We start from the raw sequence: 21,762 nt of genomic DNA on the forward strand, positions 1-21,762 counted from the left end.
CAATAATTTTTCAAACAAAACCTGCTTAATTCCAGATACTAGAGTATATTTGTAGCAATTGATCCCCCAGATTATGATGTGCATATTATAATAGTAGTTTATTGATCTCTATACCATAATTGAATATGTTTAGATCAGATCTCTCCTGGGCACTGCGTTTGTGTCAGCTGTACCAGCTGTTCTTTTGAAGGACTTCTCTTATGTAATCTTATCTAAAGTTATTGCATAAGTTACAGTCCCTTTCATAATATTATTATTGGGTTATGGAGCAAATACACGTATTGATTTAAATGTCAGATGTGTTGAGATGAGGCTGGAGATGGGCTGCTGTAGAAATCTGTGGGGATTATTCTGAAAATGTCAGTCTGTATTGGTGGAGAGGATAGCTTCTGTAAACCCGTCTCTTCTCTCAGCTCGGTCAACATTTGGGGAATTTTGAGTGTACATAATGTTCCGGCAGACTAATGAGACAGATGTGTATAAATGCAATGAAACAGCTGACCCTGCGTGAGCAGATTAATAAAACTTAAATCATTATGGGGATATTAATAGAATTTTGGCTGCTTATGGACAAGTAGTTAGTGCATCTGTGTAGCATTAGCAGAATTAGCTTGATATTATTATAATGGTAGAAAATAGGCATAGACAGATATTTTAATGAGAATCTCATACACTGTACCTCCGGCCAGCCACTAATTTCCTGCCTCACACTGATATAAATTTAGATGTACAGCATGTCACACACAGGCTAATGTAATTAGAACAATCTATATAAAGCTAAACGTCTGTTCACCACATAATGCTTTTAATTATATATTTACTCTCTTCCTAACAAACCTGTATACTTACACTGGTGTTTCTACAAAGCTAGAAGTAGAATATATACTGATTATGCCACTATATTAAAGCATGTTCTATATCTATAAAGATTAGAGTATACAGTCATATGAAAAAGTTTGGGCACCCCTATTAATCCTAATAATTTTTAGTTCTAAATATTTGGGTGTTTTCAACAGCCATTTCAGTTTAATATATCTAATAACTGATGGACACAGTAATATTTCAGGATTGAAATGAGGTTTATTGTACTAACAGAAAATGTGCAATATGCATTAAACCAAAATTTGACCAGTGCAAAAGTATGGGCACCCTTATCATTTTATTGAACTACTTTTTACTGACCTCATTGAGCTTTGAACTTCATAGCCAGGTGTATCCAATCATGAGAAAAGGTATTTAAGGTGGCCAATTGCAAGTTGTTCTCCTATTTGAATCTCCTCTGAAGAGTGGCATCATGGGCTCATCAAAACAACTCTCAAATGATCTAAAAACAAAGATTGTTCAACATAGTTGTTCAGGGGAAGGATACAAAAAGTTGTCTCAGAGATTTAACCTGTCAGTTCCCACTGTGAGGAACATAGTAAGGAAATGGAAGAGCACAGGGACAGTTCTTGTTAAGCCCAGAAGTGGCAGGCCAAGAAAAATATCAGAAAGGCAGAGAAGAAGAATGGTGAGAACAGTCAAGGACAATCCACAGACCACCTCCAAAGAGCTGCAGCATCATCTTGCTGCAGATGGTGTCACTGTGCATCAGTCAACAATACAGCGCACTTTACACAAGGAGAAGCTGTATGGGGAGAGTGATGCGAAAGAAGCCATTTCTGCAAGCACGCCACAAACAGAGTCGCCTGAGGTGGGCTTTTGCTTTTGCATACCTCAGGCGACTCTGTTTGTGGCGTACTTGCAGAAATGGCTTCTCCCACCTTAAATACCTTTTACAGCTTCTCCTTGTGTAAAGTGCGCTGTATTGTTGAGCGATGCACAGTGACACCATCTGCAGCAAGATGATGCTGCAGCTCTTTGGAGGTGGTCTGTGGATTGTCCTTGACTGTTCTCACCATTCTTCTTCTTCTAATGAACACATATTCAGACCAATCCGAATGTAAATTCTGACCACAGAGCTCACTGATTGGTCTGAAGAACACATACAGTATTCAGTCCAATCAGGATGAAAATCCCTCCCACAAAGCTTACTGATAGGTCTGATAAATACATACTAAGGCCAATCAGGATGTAAACCCCGCCCACAAAGCTTACTGATAGGTCTGATAAATACATACTAAGGCCAATCAGGATGTAAATCCCGCTGACAGAGCTCACTGATAGGTCTAATGAACACAAATTCAGACCAATCAGGATATAAAAACTGTATAATTTTAAACCATTATTATGTCACACGTTTTTTAGAATGTTCCTGGAAAATTGTTTCTTAAAATTTCTTAAAAACTCTCCTGGAAACATTTTAAAATGTTGCTAAAAGTTCTTACATTGTTCTCTGTTAGCTGGGTATCAATATACGAGAGAATCACGGAGCTCGCAGGAGAAGTGAGATGCCTGATCATGTTTCAGGTTTAGGAATGAAGCTTTAACTTTAAGCTACTTTCTGCAATAGATATCAAGGTTGAACACACATTTTTTTAAAGGGATTTTGGACCACTCTTCCCTTTCCTGCATATTCTTAGAGTCTTTCTTCTCATCTGACCTGCTCTGTTCAGTACACACCACAAGATCTGAGTTTGTTTTAAATCTGGAACCGCAGCCATTCCTGCGTTGGTCATTATCTTGCTTAAAAAGTCCACCCACGGCCATGCTTCAGCCTTCTAGCAGAGGCCGATGATTTCACGCTAAGATCTGCTGGTATCCAGTGGAATACATTATACCACTGACTTTAATGAGAAGTTTCTGCACCAGTAACAGCCCCATACAACAGCCCCAAACCATCAATGATCCACAGCCATATTTCACATTAGGAATCAGCTGCTTTTTATGTATGCAGTGGCTTTTTTCGGTAAACATAATAATATTGGGCACGGCCAAAATGCTTTACATATATCTGATCTGACTGCAAGGAGCTGCAAAAAAATTTTATACTGTGATCTTTGGTTCCTCTTTGCTTCTCCTACTCACTTTCCCACTGTATGTCGGGATAGAATATGAATATATATTTCTCTTGCAACTGAACAACTGTTCTACATCTCTCTCTTCCTCTTTTTCTCTCTCTCTCTTTTCCCCCCTCCTTTCTTTCTTTTGGTGGTTGCCAAATTGCATTGTGCTAAGTGTAAAATTTGGTGGAGGGGGGATCATGGTCTGGGGTTGTTTTTCATGAGTTGTGCTCGTCCCTTAGCCCCTTTATCCAGTAGAAGAAAGATATACCTACAGTATCTCTCTCCTTCTCTTTCTCACTCACTCCCTCTTTCTTTCCTTCCTTCTTTCTTTCTTTATCTCTCTTTTGGTGGTTGCCACGAAAACTGTTCTTTTCTTAGATCATTGTGCCAAGTGTAAAGTTTGGTAGAGGGGGGATTATGGTGGGTTTTTTTTTCACAAGTTGGGCTTGATCCTCTTTTTTTCTTCTCTCTATCTCTCTCTATTTTTCTCCCTCTTTCTCTTTTTCTCTCTCTTTGGTTTGCCAGGAGTATGGCACTTGTTTGACTGCATTGTGCCATGTGTAAAGTTTGGTGGAGGGGGGATCATGGTCTGGGGCTGTTTTTTATGATGTGGGCTGGTCCCTTAGCCCCTTTATCCAGTAGAAGGAAGATATACCTACAGTATCTCTATCCTTCTCCCTCCCTCTTTCTTTCTTTCCTTCTTTCTTTCTCTCTCTTCTGGTGGTTGCCATGAAAACTGTACTTTTCTTAGAGCATTGTGCTAACTATAAAGTTTGGTAGAGGGGAATTTTGGTGTATTTTTTTCACAAGTTGGGTTTGACCTCTTAGTCTCTCTCTCTCTCTCTCTTTCTTTCTCTATCTCTCTCTCTTTCCCCCCCCCTCCCTCCTTTCTCTCTTTTGGTGGTTGCCAGGTGAATGGTACTTGTCCAATTGCATTGTGCCAAGTGTAAAGTTTGGTGGAGGGGGGATTATGGTGTGGGGTTGTTTTTCATGAGTTGGGCTCCTCACTTTTCACAAGTTGGGCTTGACCTCTTAGTCTCTCTCTCTCTCTCTCTCTCTCTCTCTCTCTCTCTCTCTCTCTCTCTCTCTCTCTCTCTCTTTTCTTCTCTCTATCTCTCTCTATTTCTCTCCCTCTTTCTCTTTTTCTCTCTCTTTGGTTTGCCGGGGCACCGGGACAGGTGGAGCGGCGGCTCGTGGCACCGGGACAGGTGGAGCGGCTGCTCGGGGGACCGGGACAGGTGGAGCGGCGGCTCGGGGCACCGGGACAGGTGGAGCGGCGGCTCGGGGCACCGGGACAGGTGGAGCGGCTGCTCGGGGCACCGGGACAGGTGGAGCGGCGGCTCGGGGCACCGGGACAGGTGGAGCGGCGGCTCGGGGCACCGGGACAGGTGCTCCCCGGCGTCACACCAGAGAGGCGGTGAGTAGCCGGGGGGCGGGCCTCCCCTTTTTCCTCCCGCGAGGCATTTTTTTTTTTTTTTTTTTTTAGAAAAAAAAAAAGGCAAAACGAAACTCAGGTGTGGCTTTGGGCGGCCAAACCAAGGCACGATTTGAGCCCAATACCACCCCGTGCCGTGCTCCGCTCCGCAGCTTCCTTCCAACAAGGTCACTGGACCCCACCCAAAAGCGGCGGGTTCCCGCATTCTCCACCACTGTGGTAGGCCCCTGGGGTTAGGGGCGTGACCACTGTGACCCGGAAGGAGGAAGCTCACAGAGAACACAGACACGGGGAGTAAATGAACTCAAACGTACCTTTATTTTAAATGCCACACCCAAAAACAACTCAAAACATAATGCTAGCCCAGTGGGGCTCTATAGTTCAGTAGTTTCTTTAGTTTCTTTTGTTTTAGCGTCTGCGCAGCCTCAGCCCTCAGCTCCCCAGTCAAAGTCCTCTCAAATGATGACGGAGGCTGAGTATATATGCCTGTCTCAACTGGCGGCTCAATCAGCCCTCATGCGGGCCAGCTGAGACAGGCATGGCTTTGCGCTCTGGCGTGGGGCGGACCCACAACTCCCCCGCCTCCTCACGCCACAATATATATATATATAATTAACTGGGCTGAGCCCCAGATCTTTACACACCCAGGCAACTCCCTGGATAATAGTAAAGGTAGGTATATCTATCGCTTTCTCCTTCTTTCTCCCTCTCTCTCTTTTCTTCACACTTTCTCTGTCCCTTCTCTCGTCCCTCTCTCTGATTGACACCCATTACCCAAATACCCATTATTAAAAGCTTAGTCTTAGGAAAGAGAAAAACATGTGATTAATTGTGATTCATTTAATTGATTGACACCGCTAACTATTTTATTTATTTTATACGTTTTTTCATCATTCTGGAATTGACAGTGTACTGTATTACGAATTTAACCTTTAAGCAGATTTACTTTAGTGAAGTTTGAGGAATCTTTGCGGCGGTAGCTTAACTAAACTCTTCAAGTGAATTCCTGTCTGCCCGGATTCAGTGCCGCGACTCCGACATGATTCACTGTCCTTGAAGTTAGAGCACTTCCCCTGATCATAAATTCACTGGAGAAAAGACGACTCGTGTCGATTCCCCTTCATCTGCGGAGCAATCAAATGTCTTTCATGCAGAAAGAAGACTATGGGGAGGAAAGCAGTCCTTCTCTGAGAGCATGAGCTTCATTTTAATTGCTTTCCTACAGCTGGAGGTTTCATAGCAGAGCTATGCACTTTATTACTCTTTATGCTTCTTAAAATATCAGCATGTGCTGTTCTGAAGGGTAAATGTATTTTATCATGCCAACAACATTTTATAGGTCACGCTAAATGTTTTCATTGCATAAAAGTTAAAGCCATAATCCTTAATAGAGAAAACCCATAATCTCCACTGCATGAAAAACCATGGGTGTGTCAGTGTGTCTTTGCTATCATAACAACGGGAAAAGTACACCTTGTGTGACTCGAAACATGCAAAATGCATGTACTAATTCTCTTAATTAATTATGGCCGTATTTTGAGCATTAGGTGAAATAAACCAATCATTCCTTTTAAGAGTCAGGTGAGCTCTGACTTTGGCGGATTGCTATTTTAATGATGCAGCTACCTGGACGTGTCCAACAAACGCTTCTTAGCAGAGGAAACTGATTCACTGCAAAGATAGCAATAAACGTCTGACTGCTGATGACTATCTAGGTTGTATTCGGTCAGTGGTGCACCTGTGTTTTCTGATGCCAAGATAGAAATAATAATACACCAGAATTTTTTTGTACCTGAACACACCTCATTTCCAGACCACCACGGTTTAAATCAGTGTAGATATATTCAGAAGCTCTGTTGCTTTTTAAACCACGCAAGTGGAAGGAGTGAAAATATACTGTTGATGGGGTGTAAGATAGCAATGAGCATTGTGATGTGACTTGTACAGGGTGTAAGATATGACCCTTCTGTTATTTATCTTACCCTTTCTTAGAAAAATATTTAATCAGTAGAAAGAAGAAAGCCCACATGGACTGAGCCTCTGACAAACTCAAGGACAGGGGGGCAGGGGGGACAACCGCCCCCTCTGGTAATATTAATGTTATAGACATTAGTTAAGACATTAATAAACATTACTTAACTTTAATGCTTAAGAATGAATTGAGATATTGTTTAAAATGTGTAATGATTAAAAATGTTAATTAACTACTGTCAATTCATAAATTAATTGAGATATTCTGTTGTAAGTCATCAATCAACCAATCAATCAATCAATCAATCAACTTACATTGAGGGCAGCCCTTATTTTCCTTTTAGCTGAGAAAAACAGGGATTGACATAACAAAGAAAATAATAACTACATTTAATTATTTTAAAATAACAGTAAAGGAAAGATAAAAATAGATAAAAATAAGAGTAATACAAAAATAAAAAAATAAAACTTGGTTTAATTGATAATAAATTAAGATCAAAACAAGATAAGATACAAATACAAGTGTTAAAATTAAGCTAAAACTAACTTTTAGATAATGCAATAAATAAATAAATAACATTTATAATAATAATAATAATAAATATTAGAAATAATAATAATAAAAGAAACTAATCAAAATAAGCAATAATACAAAACTATTACAAAATAAAATAAGGAGAGAAATATAATTTAAAATGACTAAGTGACTCCAAGCTGCTTTTCCCATGTTAATAAATATAAATATATATATATAATATGGCCACTGTCTGGAGCTGTACTGACCTTAAAATTACATTTAATCTAAATATACATAACACGTCAGGAGTATTTTATACATGCAGAGAAAGCTCAGAAATGAAATGTCTGTGACATCTTCTCTAACCGCACTGAATCTGAATACATTAACTCTGCGGTGGAGCACATTAAGCAGCTCTGCCTGCGTGTGCTTTAGATCTATACGCTGGAATTGTTCTGTCAGGGTAATCAAACAGACCGGGATTTAAACACCATGGTGTTTTACATCATGCTGAGAACAGAGTGGAACTGACATACATACATTAATACATTAATAATAATAATACCACAGCAGATCAAGTCTTCTGCTGCCAGAGTTGCCAGATTTGAGGTTTTCCCGCCAAATTTGACTTGTTTAAAAACCAGCCGCAGGTGAAAATTCAGGGGTGCATGTTTTCGTGGAAAAAGTGGATGTTGCCTTTGATGTTCTATTAACACAACAGGAAAGCATGTACAAATCAATACTAAATTCAATCTTTCTTGGATTATTGTTCATTACAACGATAAGAACCAGGAGAACGATAAGAAGGAGAAGGGAGGAATATATATATATATATATATATATATATATATATATACAGAGAGAGCGATACAGAGAGAGAGAGAGAGACAGAGACAGAGAGAAAGAGAGACAGAGACAGAGAGAAAGAGAGCGATATAGAGAGAGAGAGATAGTGAGAGAGAGAGAGAGAGAGAGAGAATCACATAGTAACCAGAAATCACCAAGCGATAAAAAAAAAATATTAAAGAAGAGAGAAGAGAGTTCAAGAGGGGCAAAAACTGAAAAAAATAAGTAGTTATGCTAAGCTCCGCCCCTTTGATGACCTGGAAAAATATCCTGCTCAGGCCAACCTACATTTATATTGTATTCTTGTTTGTTTGCTATCTTTGTTACACTATTTCCATGTACAGTTTTTTTGGTCAACAGCATAATGTATTAGTGAAAAGGTTTTATGTATTCACTCAGATTACCTTTGTCTGCTCTGGATTCTGAACTACACAACAAAGACTCCAATTCCCAGCATGCACTCTCTTACCGGACTTCCCTAACTCAGTGTTCTCACTCCCCCAGTTACTGATTGTTTTCACCTGGCCTGCCTAGTATAAATACCCCTCTGTTTGCTCTGTTCTCTGCCGATTACTGAATCTAGTTATCTAGCTCTTTTACAACGCGTTTTCTTTGTTTATTGTCTTTGTTACTGACCTTGTAAAATTTCACTGCTAACCTATTTTTGTATTTTTCTCTACTCTATTGCGCTTGCCCCTTATTTACTGGATTTTTCATGTATGACCCTGTTTTACATGACTACACTCTGGTATGTTGATTATTTGATATGTGCTGCCATACTGTTGTTGACCTTGCCTGTCCCTTACTACTCCTTTAAACCTAGCCCATTTTTTAGTAAACTGTGTGTCTGGTATCCATGTAAGTCTGTTGTGTATCTGGTCTGCGTGACAAAATGTCTTTGATAATATGAAATAAATCAAATCTAAAGAAATCTGTAGGGCATATACTTATATACTTATACATATACATAACTAGTCAAACATTCATAATATAATACAATCATTATAATGTGTTTTTTTCATTATTTTAAAATATTCTGTATTGTAGATTAATACTAAACTCATCAAAAACATGTAAATATAAATTATTTAGAAAACTAAAAGTGTTAAACAAACCAGAATAGGTTTTATATTATAAATTCTTCAAAGCAGGCACCACCAAATGTTATAATGATGGAACTGGCTCTCATCAGAACCACGCCAGGAAAGGAAGAGCAAGGGTTTCCTTTGTTGTACAGGATATGTTCATAAGAGTTACCAGCCTCAGAATCCACTCAAGTTAAAAGTGTATTTTGGTTTGTTTAACACTTTTTTATTACATGTTACTACATGATTCCTTATGTGTTCCTTCATAGTTTGATAGATCACTTCACTATTCATTTATAATGTAGGAAAAGTATCACTTTCAACAGGCACTGTATTGATTTTTGTTTTATTTTGTTTTTTTTATATCCTTGCCTGCCTATGAAGGACATATCTGTGACTACAGAAATAATGTCAAACTTTTGCCCTAAGGGAAAAAAACCCAATATATTTAATATATATTTATTATTCTTTGTCTGTATTGTGTTGTATTGTCTGTCTGCACTTTTGTACTGTTGCACTATTGTTCTGTCTACACTGTGTTTATGTGCACCATGGTCCCTGGAGGAACGTTGTTTCGTTTCACTGTGTGCTCTGTATATAGCTGAAATGACAACAAAAACCACTTTGACTTTGACTTTGACTTTCAAAGCAACTTCTGAAATCTTGTCATGGATGTCATGCCGTAGTTTTATTGCCCGATTAGAAGAGCATGTTTCCCATATAAGCCAGTAATTTCGTTCTGTAGTTTTGTTGAATCGAATAACCACAGAGATGTGACGTAGTGAGATTTACTGCCATGTTCCTTCACGCATGGTGACTTTCCACTGTTCCACAGAGACGCCGTTCTGAATCCAGATGATGCTGTGGAACTGAGGCTGGCTGGGATTGGTCCAGACAGTGACTGATGAATAAGCCTTGTGTTACATGTGCTTGCTGAGTCACACACCTCCATAATCTGCTTCAATTGTGCCAAAAACATCAGATTTAAAGAATTCCTCCAGAAGAATTACTAACTACGGTTCTATATAGTATACTGCAACACATAGGAGTGGGTTTGACATTAATTAAAGCAAAGAAAAAATATTATTATTATTATTATTATTATTATTATTATTTATGTATTGGCATGTCAATTCTGCTGAAAGCACTTCTTATTCTTATTTTATTAAAAGAATGAAATTTTACGTTTTATAGACGTTTTTTTGCAGCAGTTAATATAAAATAACACAACCCAAACCCTTTCAGTCTGATGGCAGAAAAAGACATTACCCAAAAGTCGTTTTTATTGCAGTATATTGTTTTTTTGAATTCAGCATCCCCGCCAGGAAAAGCACCCTCTCTCAGGAGCACGCACCCACGTCTTCTTGGCTTTATCCTCCTGGACAAATGGGCGAATTCACGCATGAACTTGACATGCTACTGTCTTCTATCCCTGAGCAAAATTGTCCCATGCTCATTCTAGGGGATATGAACATCCACCATGACAATACCAGCTTCACAGACTTCCTATCCCTCATGCAGTCTTTCGAACTGGAGCAGGTCCCCAGCCCTCCAACACATAAAGCTGGCAAACAACTAGACCTGATCTTCACTCGTAACTGTGACACCGACTCTCTAACTGTCACTCCTTTGCACGTCTCAGATCACTACTTTATGAAACTCAATGTTCATATTTCAAATAAACCCACAGCTACTCCTACGATGGTCTCGTTCTGCCGAAATCTTCGAGATCTCTCAGCAGACCAGTTCTCCTCGCTGGTGACTGACAATATGCCTCCACCAGGCTCATTTTCATCACTCAATGTAAATGATGCCACTGACACTCTCTGCTCCACACTAAGCTCCTGTTTGGACAACTTCTGTCCTCTTACATCTCAAGCCATTAGCTCAAACAAACCGCAGCCATGGCTTAAAAATGACACGCTCAGGGAACTACGCTCCAAACTCAGAGCTGCCAAAAGAAAATGGCAAAAAAACCAAAAACAAGCAGACCTAAAAAATTACCAACTGCTCCTGGCTTCTTTCTCAGCCAACCTCACTACTGCTAAAGCTGAATTTTATCACAACAAATTCTGCTCTCTCACAGACTCCCGGAAACTATTTGCTACATTTAAATCACTACTCAACCCTCCGCCTCCTCCTCCGGCTACCTGCCTTACGGCTGAAACACTTGCCTCATTCTTTACTGGCAAAGTGGCGGCCATCAGCAACCAGTTTACTGATGCGACATGTAGCAGTCCTACTGCATCCTCTACTGCCCGGTGTCCCTCCACTGAAGGCGTCGCTTTCTCCTCGTTCACTCCTCTCACTGAGAACGAGACACTGGCTCTCCTAACACAAAGCCGTCCTACTACGTGTCCGCTTGACCCAATTCCTTCAAACCTACTGCAAACTATCGCACCTGCAATCATTCCGGCTATCACTCACACGATCAATGCCTCTTTAACTTCTGGTGTATTCCCCACTGCTTTCAAACAAGCACATGTGACACCACTGCTTAAAAAGCCTTCTCTCAACCCCGCCCAGGTTTACAATTACAGACCGGTCTCACTAGTACCCTTTCTCTCTAAAACACTAGAAAGAGCAGTTTTAAATCAGGTCTCTGGCTTCCTCTCCCAGAATGACCTTCTGGACCAGAACCAATCTGGGTTCAAAAAAGGACATTCTACCGAGACGGCTCTGTTGTCTGTGACTGAAGCGTTGAAAACTGCCAGAGCTGCAGGTCAGTCCTCAGTGCTCATTCTGCTGGACCTCTCGGCCGCATTTGACACAGTCAACCATGACTTCCTCCTAACTATACTCTCAAACATGGGGATCGCAGATAATGTGCTGTCATGGTTCAGATCATACCTCACTGGGCGCTCGTTCAAGGTGTCGTGGCAAGGACAGCTGTCCTCAGCCCGCTCCTTATCCACTGGGGTTCCCCAAGGTTCGGTACTGGGACCCCTTCTCTTCTCCATATACACCACCTCTCTTGGTCAGGTTATCCGCTCACACGGATTTTCCTACCATTGCTTTGCTGATGACACCCAGCTATACCTGTCGTTCTCACCTGAAGATCACTCAATCTCTGCACGGATATCGCAGTGTCTCTCTGACATATCCTCATGGATGAAGGAGCATCACCTTCAATTAAATCTCTCAAAGACTGAACTTCTGGTTATACCAGCAAAACCATCTTTTCAACACAAATTCTCTATAAGTATCGACTCTCTCTCTCTCACCGACAAAGGTTGCTAGGAACCTGGGTGTTATGGTTGATGACCAACTCTCCTTCACGCACCATGTGGCCTCAGTTGCTCGGTCCTGCCGCTTTGCGCTCTATAACATCCGAAAAATTAGACCGTTCCTGACGCAACAGGCCACCCAACTCCTGGTGCAAGCGGTCGTCATCTCACGCCTCGACTACTGCAATGCCCTGCTAACTGGCCTCCCGGCCTGTGTAGTAAAACCACTCCAGATGATCCAGAACGCAGCAGCACGTCTGGTCTTCAACCAGCCAAAACGGGCACATGTCACCCCGCTGCTCATTGAGCTCCATTGGCTACCAGTTGATGCTCGCATCAAATTCAAAACTCTTACAATCGCCTACAAGGTGATGTCAGAACAGGCTCCTTCCTACCTGCACTCGCTCCTGAAGGCTTACGCTACCTCCCGGCCGCTGCGCTCCTCCAGCGAACGTTGCCTCGCTTTGCCAAACAAACACTCACACAAAGCAATCCAGACTGTTCCCATACAGAGTTCCCCAATAGTGGAACAAACTACCCTCCACTACCAGATCAGGAGAATCTCTCACTATCTTTAAGAAACTCCTGAAGACAGAGCTCTTCAAAGAGCACTTACTCTCTTAACACCTCTAACACACTAACTACTTCTAACCTCATTTCCTTCTTCCTCTCCTTCACTCCTCTATCCTATTATTCCCCTTTGTCCTCCTTTTATCCCTATCCAAAGATGTTTTTTCTTTAAACTTATTTTACATTGTACTTGACTATTGTAAGTCGCTTTGGACAAAAGCGTCTGCCAAATGTAATGTAATGTAATGTAATGTAATGTAATGTAACTTTACTTAGAAAATGTAATGGAAATACCCAAGATACTTTTCTAGGCTATGCTGACTTGTAAGAAATAAAGCAAAAGCAGGGTGCTGAATTCAGCACCATAGTATTGCCTAAATCTGCACCCCGCAAGGAAAAGCACCCCCTCTTGGCAGCACGTACGCATAGTCTTCTTGATAAAGGCAGAGATAATTGTTTTAGCTAACTTTAATTAGAAATATGCTCATGAGAGGGGATGCTTTACATGGTGGGAGTGCAGATTTTGGCGTGCTTTCAAAATAAAAGTTTATTTTAAAACAATTTCTGCAAATCCACCTATTTCTGATATTGGGTTCCTAGGCCAATGCTACAAGACATGCCATATTGCAAAGTCTTGTATCTCCAAAAAAACGTAGCATTTTCTGTAATTTATTATCATTTTATTATAACAAGTTCACAGGGAGTTTGGCTGCAATCATCCCAAAGACATCAATAGAGCAGCACAGCTAACAGCTGTTATATATATTAGATTAGCAATAGCAAAGGTTTAGGCACACCTTCTGCATTGTAGATTAATACTAAATTCATCTAATTTCAACTATGAAAAAAAACATATGGAATTATTTAGTAAACAAAAAACAAACCAGATGGGTGGTCTTAAGTCAGTCTCTGCTGGATTTTCTCAGTCACTCTTTATGAGGTAGAATCACCTGGAATTCAGGCTTTCAGTTAACAGCTGTGCTGAACAAATCAAGAGTTAATTACTTGAATTTCTTGTCTCTTAATAAAGTGTTTGAGAGCATCAGTTAAAGCAAAGTAGTGAAGAGGTAGAGTTACAGGTGTACAGTGAATAGTGAATATTTGAGTAATGTTGTAATCCAGATAATGAGAAGCAACAACTACTCAACTAAGTAAAGAAAAAAAAAAGAACTTTGAAAGTATGCTGACGTGCATTCGCAAAGACCATCAAAAATGATATGATGATGAAACTGGCTCTCATGAGGACCGCCCTAGGAAAGGAAGAGCAAGAGTTTCATCAGATTCATCAGAGTTACCAGCCTCAGAAATCGCAAGTTAACAGCTCCCCAGATAAGAGCAGCTAAATGCATCACAGAGTATTTTGGTTTGTTTTACATTTTTAAGTTACTACATGATTCCTTATGTGTTACTTCATAGTCTGGATCACTTCAATATTCATTTACCATTTAGAAATGTTTTAAATAATAAAAACATTGAATAAGAAGGTCTTTCCAAACTATTAACTGCTAATATACATGTATAAAAAGGTTTATTGTTTATTTATCAAGAGAAAAGTCCATTTAAACCGGTACAAATTAAGGGAAATTTGCAAACCAGAACGAGCTACCAGGAAAACTACAATACCCACAATGCATCTGGCTCGGTGACGCCACCAGCGGGCGCCAAACGCGCTGTTGTTGCTGTAGTCCGGAGCGTGTGAAAGACAGAAGGTGAGTTTTACTCTTTTCTCTTTTCTGCTGTTTGTTAAACACGTTTCTGCGTGTTTTTAAGTGTTTTTTTTTGTGTTTCTCACAATTTTACTGACTGTTGTACTGAATGTTTATAGAGCAGAGTCTCTCTGAACTGTTTAACCTGCAGCTCAGCTCTCAGCTTTACTTGAACTCTCACCTGAATACCCGAATACCTGAATAACCAAATACCTTAATATCCAAATACCCTAATAAACAAATACCTAAATACCCCAATACTTAAATGCCCATAATACCTGAATACAAAAAAATACCTGAATACCCAAATACCTAAATACCTCAATAAATAAACACCTGAATAAACAAATTCCTGAATATCCTAAAACAATAATAACCAAATACATGAATGATCAAATACCTAAATACACAAATGCCTAAGTACACAAAAACCTAGACACCCCAAAACCTGAATTACCAAATACCTTAATATTTAAAAAGCTGAATAACCAAATAACTGAATACCCAAATACCTGAATAACCACAAACCTGAATATCCAAAAACCCAAATATCTGAATACCCAAATATCTAAATACCTGAACTGATAAATAAACACTAATTTTATTCATCCTCCCCACATTTTTCCTTTTCACAGGCTTACGATATATACAAAAAAAAACCCTCATAACTGATTAACAGGCTCTTTCATAACCTTTCTAAATAACATTACATATTAAGCTACAGTCATTTTAAACATTAACAAACATTAAACATTAACACCATTACTTAGAAGAATCTAGAGTATAAAACATGCTGGTTTGTTTAACAAAGTTATTCTTTTATTTTACACAAAAATTCTACGTGTGTTCCTTTAGAGCTTTAAAACAGTCTTTAATACTAAATATACAATGTAAAAAAAAAAATAACAAAATGAAAAAGAAAACACATTAAATGAGAAGAGGTGTATCCAAACTTTTGACTGGTACTATATATTTTGTTTATTTGTTTGTATCTTCCTTCCTGGGATTTGTTAGTTTGTTCATGATTTTATGTACCATATCGTCGCTGTTCAATAATAATAAAAAAAATCCTTTTCCATTTTTCCATTTTTGTCGATTTTTAGTTTACTACATAATTTGAACAGACAAACTGTCCCTTACACTGTGCCAAAGTTTCTTGATGAACGGACCAATAGAAACTCTTCAAAATGACCTGAAATAAACTCTTTTTACATTGACTTCCATTGAAAGTGTACAAGGTTTTTTCTCCCTCCTGTAAAGTTGCTGTTTTTGAGAAAAGTGTTTTTCATTGGACAGCGACAATATGAATACATTATTATTTTTTATAACACTCATACATATCTGCTGATATACATTTATATTTTACAGAGAGATATACACATTTATATCTTACAGAGAGATATACACATTTATATTTTACAGAGAGATATACACATATATATATTTTACAGAGAGATATACACATATATATATATATATTTTACAGAGAGATATACACAAATATTTTACAGAGAGATATACACATTTATATTTTACAGAGAGATATACACATTTATATCTTACAGAGAGATATACACATTTATATCTTACAGAGAGATATACACATTTATATTTTACAGAGAGATATACACATTTATATTTTACAGAGAGATATACACATTTATATTTTACAGAGAGATATACACATTTATATCTTACAGAGAGATATACACATTTATATTTTACAGAGAGATATACACATATATATTTTACAGAGAGAGATATACACATTTATATTTTACAGAGAGATATACACACATATATATTTTACAGAGAGATATACACATATATATAAATTTTACAGAGAGATATACACATATATTTTACAGAGAGATATACACATTTATATTTTACAGAGAGATATACACATTTATATTTTACAGAGAGATATACACATTTATATTTTACAGAGAGATATACACATTTATATCTTGCACTATAATACTCTCTGGAGCAGATATTATATAAGAGTCTATTGGCACAGTGCCTAATGCCAGGGTTTGAGCTATAGAGGTGTATAGATCCCCCATTTCTTGCCTCTTGTATTATATTTCTTGTATTGATCTGTGTTCTCTAGATCATATATTTATATATATATTTTGTTCTGTGGCAGGTTTGGCCATGGCTCTGGCAGGAGTGCGTGTGATTGAGCTGGCCGGACTCGCTCCTGCTCCGTTCTGTGGAATGATCCTGTCAGACTTCGGTGCAAAGGTGATTCGTGTGGACCGGACGAAGGTCGCGATGGCAGTAGATACTCTCGCAAGAGGAAAACAGTCTGTAGCCCTGAACCTGAAGAACCCTGAGGGTTTAGCAGTGCTGAAAAGACTGTGCCTTCAGTCAGACGTGGTTCTTGAACCCTTTCGGAAAGGTGGGTCTGAGTAAACTTACCTCAGTTAATAAAAAACAGACAAGTTTAATCAGACAAGACATGACAAGACAAGACATGCATATTCCCCATGCTTGTGATAAAAGCATGGGCGTGGTAGTGGGGGGAAAAGTGGACCTGACTACCCAGGGCCCTAGTAGGGAGAGGGGCCCATGAAAATCCTGATTTTTTTTTTGCTCACTTTCCTTTGTTTACTGGCATGGATAGGGGCCCATTAACATAGAGGGTGTACAGGGCCCAGAATTTGCTGCTACGCCCCTGGATAAAAGCACAGTAGATACATAGAGTATCTAACCCTAACCTCTAACTCTTACTTACCCATATATGGGAAATATAAAGACCCATATAAAGACTTTGGCATAAAATATGTGAACAACAATGGAAATATACTAGTTAGAGTATTTTAGTAATCAAATGCTCTACTGACAAATCGATTTAATTAATCGAATAAGAGTAATTGGATAAAGCATAAAATAAGAAATTTCATAAAATAAGAAATTTCACTTAATAATGAATGAACAATTGGTTTAATTTTTTAATTCACAACATACATTTCCATAAAACACAAAATAAAAAAAGACATAAATACCACAAGTAATAATTTAATAATTAATAATTTCATAAATTAAGTTAAATTATTTCAATAATAATAAAGGCATAAACATTGGCTTTGTATTGTGCATCTTAGATAAATGACAATACAGTAAGTTTATGGCCAGAGTAACTTTAACATGTATTTATTTATTTATATTCTAAACTCCACAGCGCTGTTTTTACTGATTATATTAAGCCTGTATTAAGTCTAGAACTTGTCTCTGTTGTAATAAACTAACCACACACACATTAAACAGTATTAATACGTTCTGTTATTAAGGTACATTAATGTTAATCTCATTGATTTGTTATAAGTTAAATTTATCTGCTCTCCGCTCTAAAATCCTCCGCCTCCTCCACTTCCTGCTTCCTGTGTGTGGGTGCCGTAACGCTAAAAGCGCTTTTTCACATTAAAAGTCCTCGATAAAATTCCGTGCTTTGCGTTTTAAAATAAAAAAAAATAAATTAAACGATTTCTCGAGGCACCGAAAATTAATCGATCAATTTTTTTAAATCGAGTAACTCGAATTACTCGAGTAATCGTTTCACCCCTAGTACTAGTGCACATAAATGGAGGGAATTCAGGTGGTAATCTATACCTCGTTATTTTATTACACCTATACAGGGACCTGGAGAGAACCATGAATTCTGGCGATTGTGTGGTCAGGAAGTTATAAGACATTGGCATATATTGGCCTATTTTTTGGGGATGCCCCAAATTAAAGGCTTATTAGTCAGATTTGCACAGTACATTACGAAAAAAATTGGATTTGATCGTTTTTTTGGAGAGATCAGACCTCAAGCAATAAGATCAAATCTCTCTCTCTCTCTCTCTCTCTCTCTCTCTTCCTGATTCTATCTGTGTTTCTCTCTCTTACTGGCACTCACTCTCTCCCTCAATCACTCTCTCTTACTCTCATTGTTTCTTTCACACTCTCTTTCTTTCTCTCTCTTTCTCTCTCTCTCTGTTTTACATGTCTTTTTTCATTGCTCACGTCTCTCTGATATCCGAACTGGAATTTGGCATTTTTAGGGTCTTTTAACCCCAGTTTCTTTATTTTTGGCCCAAAATATTCTGTTGCACATAAAAACAAGGTTGTTCTTTTCCATGTTTTTATGCCACAGTGAAACTCGATATCTGGTGTAGTAGGAAAGACAGGATCAAGGGTTTTGGGGGGCTTAATTGTGAACGGTGGATGGTTTTGTAATGAACATATAATGGGACTGTAATGCGTGTTTTTGATTTATTTTGATTGCAAAATTTGCGCTCTGGACTTCATGTTGCTGCTACCTGTCTACTCTGCCTATTTTTTGTGTATTTATCTTTTGTTATATTCTATTTTTATTGTATCCTTTTATTTTGTCATCTGTTTTATCTATATATCTAATTTAACAACAGCTCTTGGGTGTAAACTGGATCGTGAGATCACAATTTCGTTCCACCTCATGTACCACATGTGATGCGAATGACAATAAAATGTCCTTGAATGCTTGAGATCTTTCTTTTAGGTTAAGTTTGAAATTAAACATATTTAAGTTTAAAGTCTCTCTCTCTCTGCCTCTGTTGAAGGAGTGATGGAGAAGCTGGGTTTAGGTCCTGAGGAGCTGCTGAAGGAGAATCCTCGGCTGATTTATGCTCGGCTCACTGGATACGGACAGAGCGGCTCATACGCCAAAGCTGCTGGACACGATATCAACTACCTGGCCATGTCAGGTACATACCTACTTTCACCCTGTTCTTCAATACTCAGAACCCCACAGGACTAACCCCACTTTCATAAAGGATGATCAGAATAAACTTAAAGGTGTCCTTCAGCTAAAATCCACTTCTTTCTTCTTCTTTGTGAAATACAATAGGTCTCTTTATAGGAGTTGTATATGATGATGCACATAAAACTCTTCCTCTTCCTCATTCTCTGCAGCAGCTAGTAAAATAAAATATTCAGAAAAACGAGTCGATCAGGAAAAGCACCATGTCTACATCGACCTGTGAATTAGTATTCATGGCCCCGCCCACCTCGGCTCGGGACCGGCCACAGACAGAGCTGAAGCCGGGCGGCGATGCCGTCTCGTCAGATAGGAGATAACTAACAGCGCTAGAAACAGCATGCAGTTCATTCCTGTGTTATTTGTGCGAATAACACATCAGTGTTTATATACTTTACCCAGTAATTCAGAGCTAAGGAACAAATAGTTAGAATTAGTCTATGGAGGAAAAACACCACTAGCCAAGTACAATTGAGATAGGTAGGTGTATGTTTAGAACAGTTCTGTTTACACTAGTTAAAAGTAAAAAAACACCCCTGCTGCAGGTCAGCCAATAAAACCCCGGGGTGGATTTTTACTTTCTGGACCTGGACTACACACCTCTGTGTGTAAGTAACTATAGGTTTAAATAGGATCTCCGGTGGATTTGGCATTTTTTTACAGAGACTCTAAGACTAGGTCAGTGGCTGAACTGCACTTAGAAGGGCATTATTACACATGTTGTAAAGTAACATATGGCATTGAAAATATTTTTTTGTGTAAAGATGTCTTTATTTTAAAATGTTTTTTAAACACCAGCCTCCTGGTGTCGCAGTGCTGTTAGCCAATCAGAGGCGATATGTTTGCACGTATGAATATTCATGAGCAAGAGCCCAAATCCTCTGGTTTCTCCCCATCCACTCCTCCACCGGACTAAAGCAGTGTTAAACCGGATCACCGGAGCCCCTTTTTTTCTCACAAAAAACAGCCCACATGGCATTTATTCATACTTGAGATTTAACACAACTAGACATTTTAGACACATTCAAGCAGCACAACAAACACTAACACCTCATACACCACCACCATGCTAATCACTGCTAATCACTGCAGTACAAATACACATACAGACACAACTTAAAAGAATAAACAATTATATGTCTGTATTGATTATAGTTTACCTCTAGTGCACAGCATTGTTTTGTTGTTTTGCTGTCGATTCAGATCTTCTCTATTTTCTGCCTGTGTAAACACATTTAAAAGTGATACCTGTGCTTATCTGTGTTGTGCAGCTGGCTAATACTATATAATGCTCGCCAGCTTCAGCGTGTGCAGCAGCAGAATAGTTATTATTCGGCTGACAGCACATCTTGATGCTGGCACTCTGTGCCATTTATAGGGATTTCTACAGATATGATTGGTGGTGTAGATAGATTACAACAGTGGGGAAAAAGTTTGTGAATTCCAAGTTTGGATTTTGGCAAATGTCTTATTGAATGAATGATTTAATTAGTTAAATATACTGTAAAATCTTACTTTTCTGTTTTTTATGTTTTATGTTTTGTATTACTTGGTTATTTGTCTCATTACTATTTTTTGTACAGGTGCTTTATGACAAATTGTTGAGTTGATGTTTATATAACTCAAAGGTTTTTAACCTTTTTTATTAGGGTATTACATATAAAATATTACACGCAAGGGGGCGCCGAGTGGTCCAGTGGTCTTAAGCGCTGCCACTGAGCAGGAGGTCGCAGGTCGCAGGTTCGAACCCCAGCTTATGCAGCTTTACCATCAAGCTGCCGGCGCTCAGAGGGAGCACAATTGGCCCTGCTCCCTTCGGGTGGGGAGATGGCGCTCTCTCCCCACATCACTCCTTGGGTGATGTCCGCAGCACAGGGCATCTGTGAGCTGATGTATCAGAACCGAGTCGCTGCGCTTTCCTCCGAGTGTTAGCGCTGTAATGCTGCTCGGCAATGATGCATCAGCAGCAGCTCCAAAAGAAGCGGTGTCTGACTTCACATGTATCGGAGGAAGCATGTGCTAATCCTCACCCTCCTGGTGTGTTGGGGCATCACTAGTGATGCCCTAATGAGTGGGTTGGGTAATTGGCTTCATAAATTGGGGAGAAAATGGGAAAAATTTGAAATAAAATTATATATAAAAAAAAAAAAAAAACACTTATTCACGCTCATCACAGCCCGTCTCTTTTTATTGTTACAGGACTGCTGTCCATGTTGGGGCGCAGCTCGGACAAGCCCTATGCTCCGCTGAACCTGGTGGCTGATTTCGCAGGTGGAGGGCTGACGTGTGCTCTGGGGATTGTTCTGGCCCTGCTGGAGAGGAGCAAATCAGGCCAGGGACAGATCATCGATGCCAGCATGGTAAGTTAGTTCTCTTAGCTTTAAATTTGCTTTCAGCTCAACTGATCATATAGAAGCTTTCTGTAGTCGTATAATAAGTTGTATCTCTGTTTGCTTTATTATTATCCTAGTTCTTTTACCCTGTTCTTCTTTTTTATATTTTCTCCTTATTTACACTCTTTAAATTGTCACATAGTTGTATTTAATGATGTGTTGTTAAACAGCTCTGGAAAAAGAAGAAAGCTGAATCAGTTTCTCTGATTTTGCTATTTATAGGTTTATGTTTGGGTAAAAGAGGAGTGTCCAAACTACGGCCCGCGGGCCATTTGCGGCCC

The 21,762-nt window shown here is 39.0% G+C and overlaps 2 protein-coding genes across 2 annotated transcripts in view; both read left to right on the forward strand.

The window, feature by feature from the left end:
• hpse (heparanase) overlaps positions 1–21,762 on the forward strand; it is a 221,766-nt gene that overhangs the window by 88,516 nt on the left and 111,488 nt on the right. The window lies entirely within an intron of this gene.
• The window catches only part of amacr (alpha-methylacyl-CoA racemase), a 29,184-nt gene continuing 21,651 nt past the window's right edge, over positions 14,230–21,762 (forward strand). Inside the window, exons 1-4 of the mRNA XM_022666497.2 lie at positions 14,230–14,305; positions 16,455–16,709; positions 18,892–19,035; positions 21,288–21,448. Coding sequence (XP_022522218.1) covers positions 16,463–16,709; positions 18,892–19,035; positions 21,288–21,448 — 552 coding nt within the window. The 5' untranslated portion in view covers positions 14,230–14,305; positions 16,455–16,462. The remainder of the gene's footprint in view (positions 14,306–16,454; positions 16,710–18,891; positions 19,036–21,287; positions 21,449–21,762) is intronic.

The sequence above is a fragment of the Astyanax mexicanus genome, chromosome 17, assembly GCF_023375975.1.
Source record: "Astyanax mexicanus isolate ESR-SI-001 chromosome 17, AstMex3_surface, whole genome shotgun sequence".
Lineage (NCBI taxonomy): Eukaryota > Metazoa > Chordata > Actinopteri > Characiformes > Acestrorhamphidae > Astyanax > Astyanax mexicanus.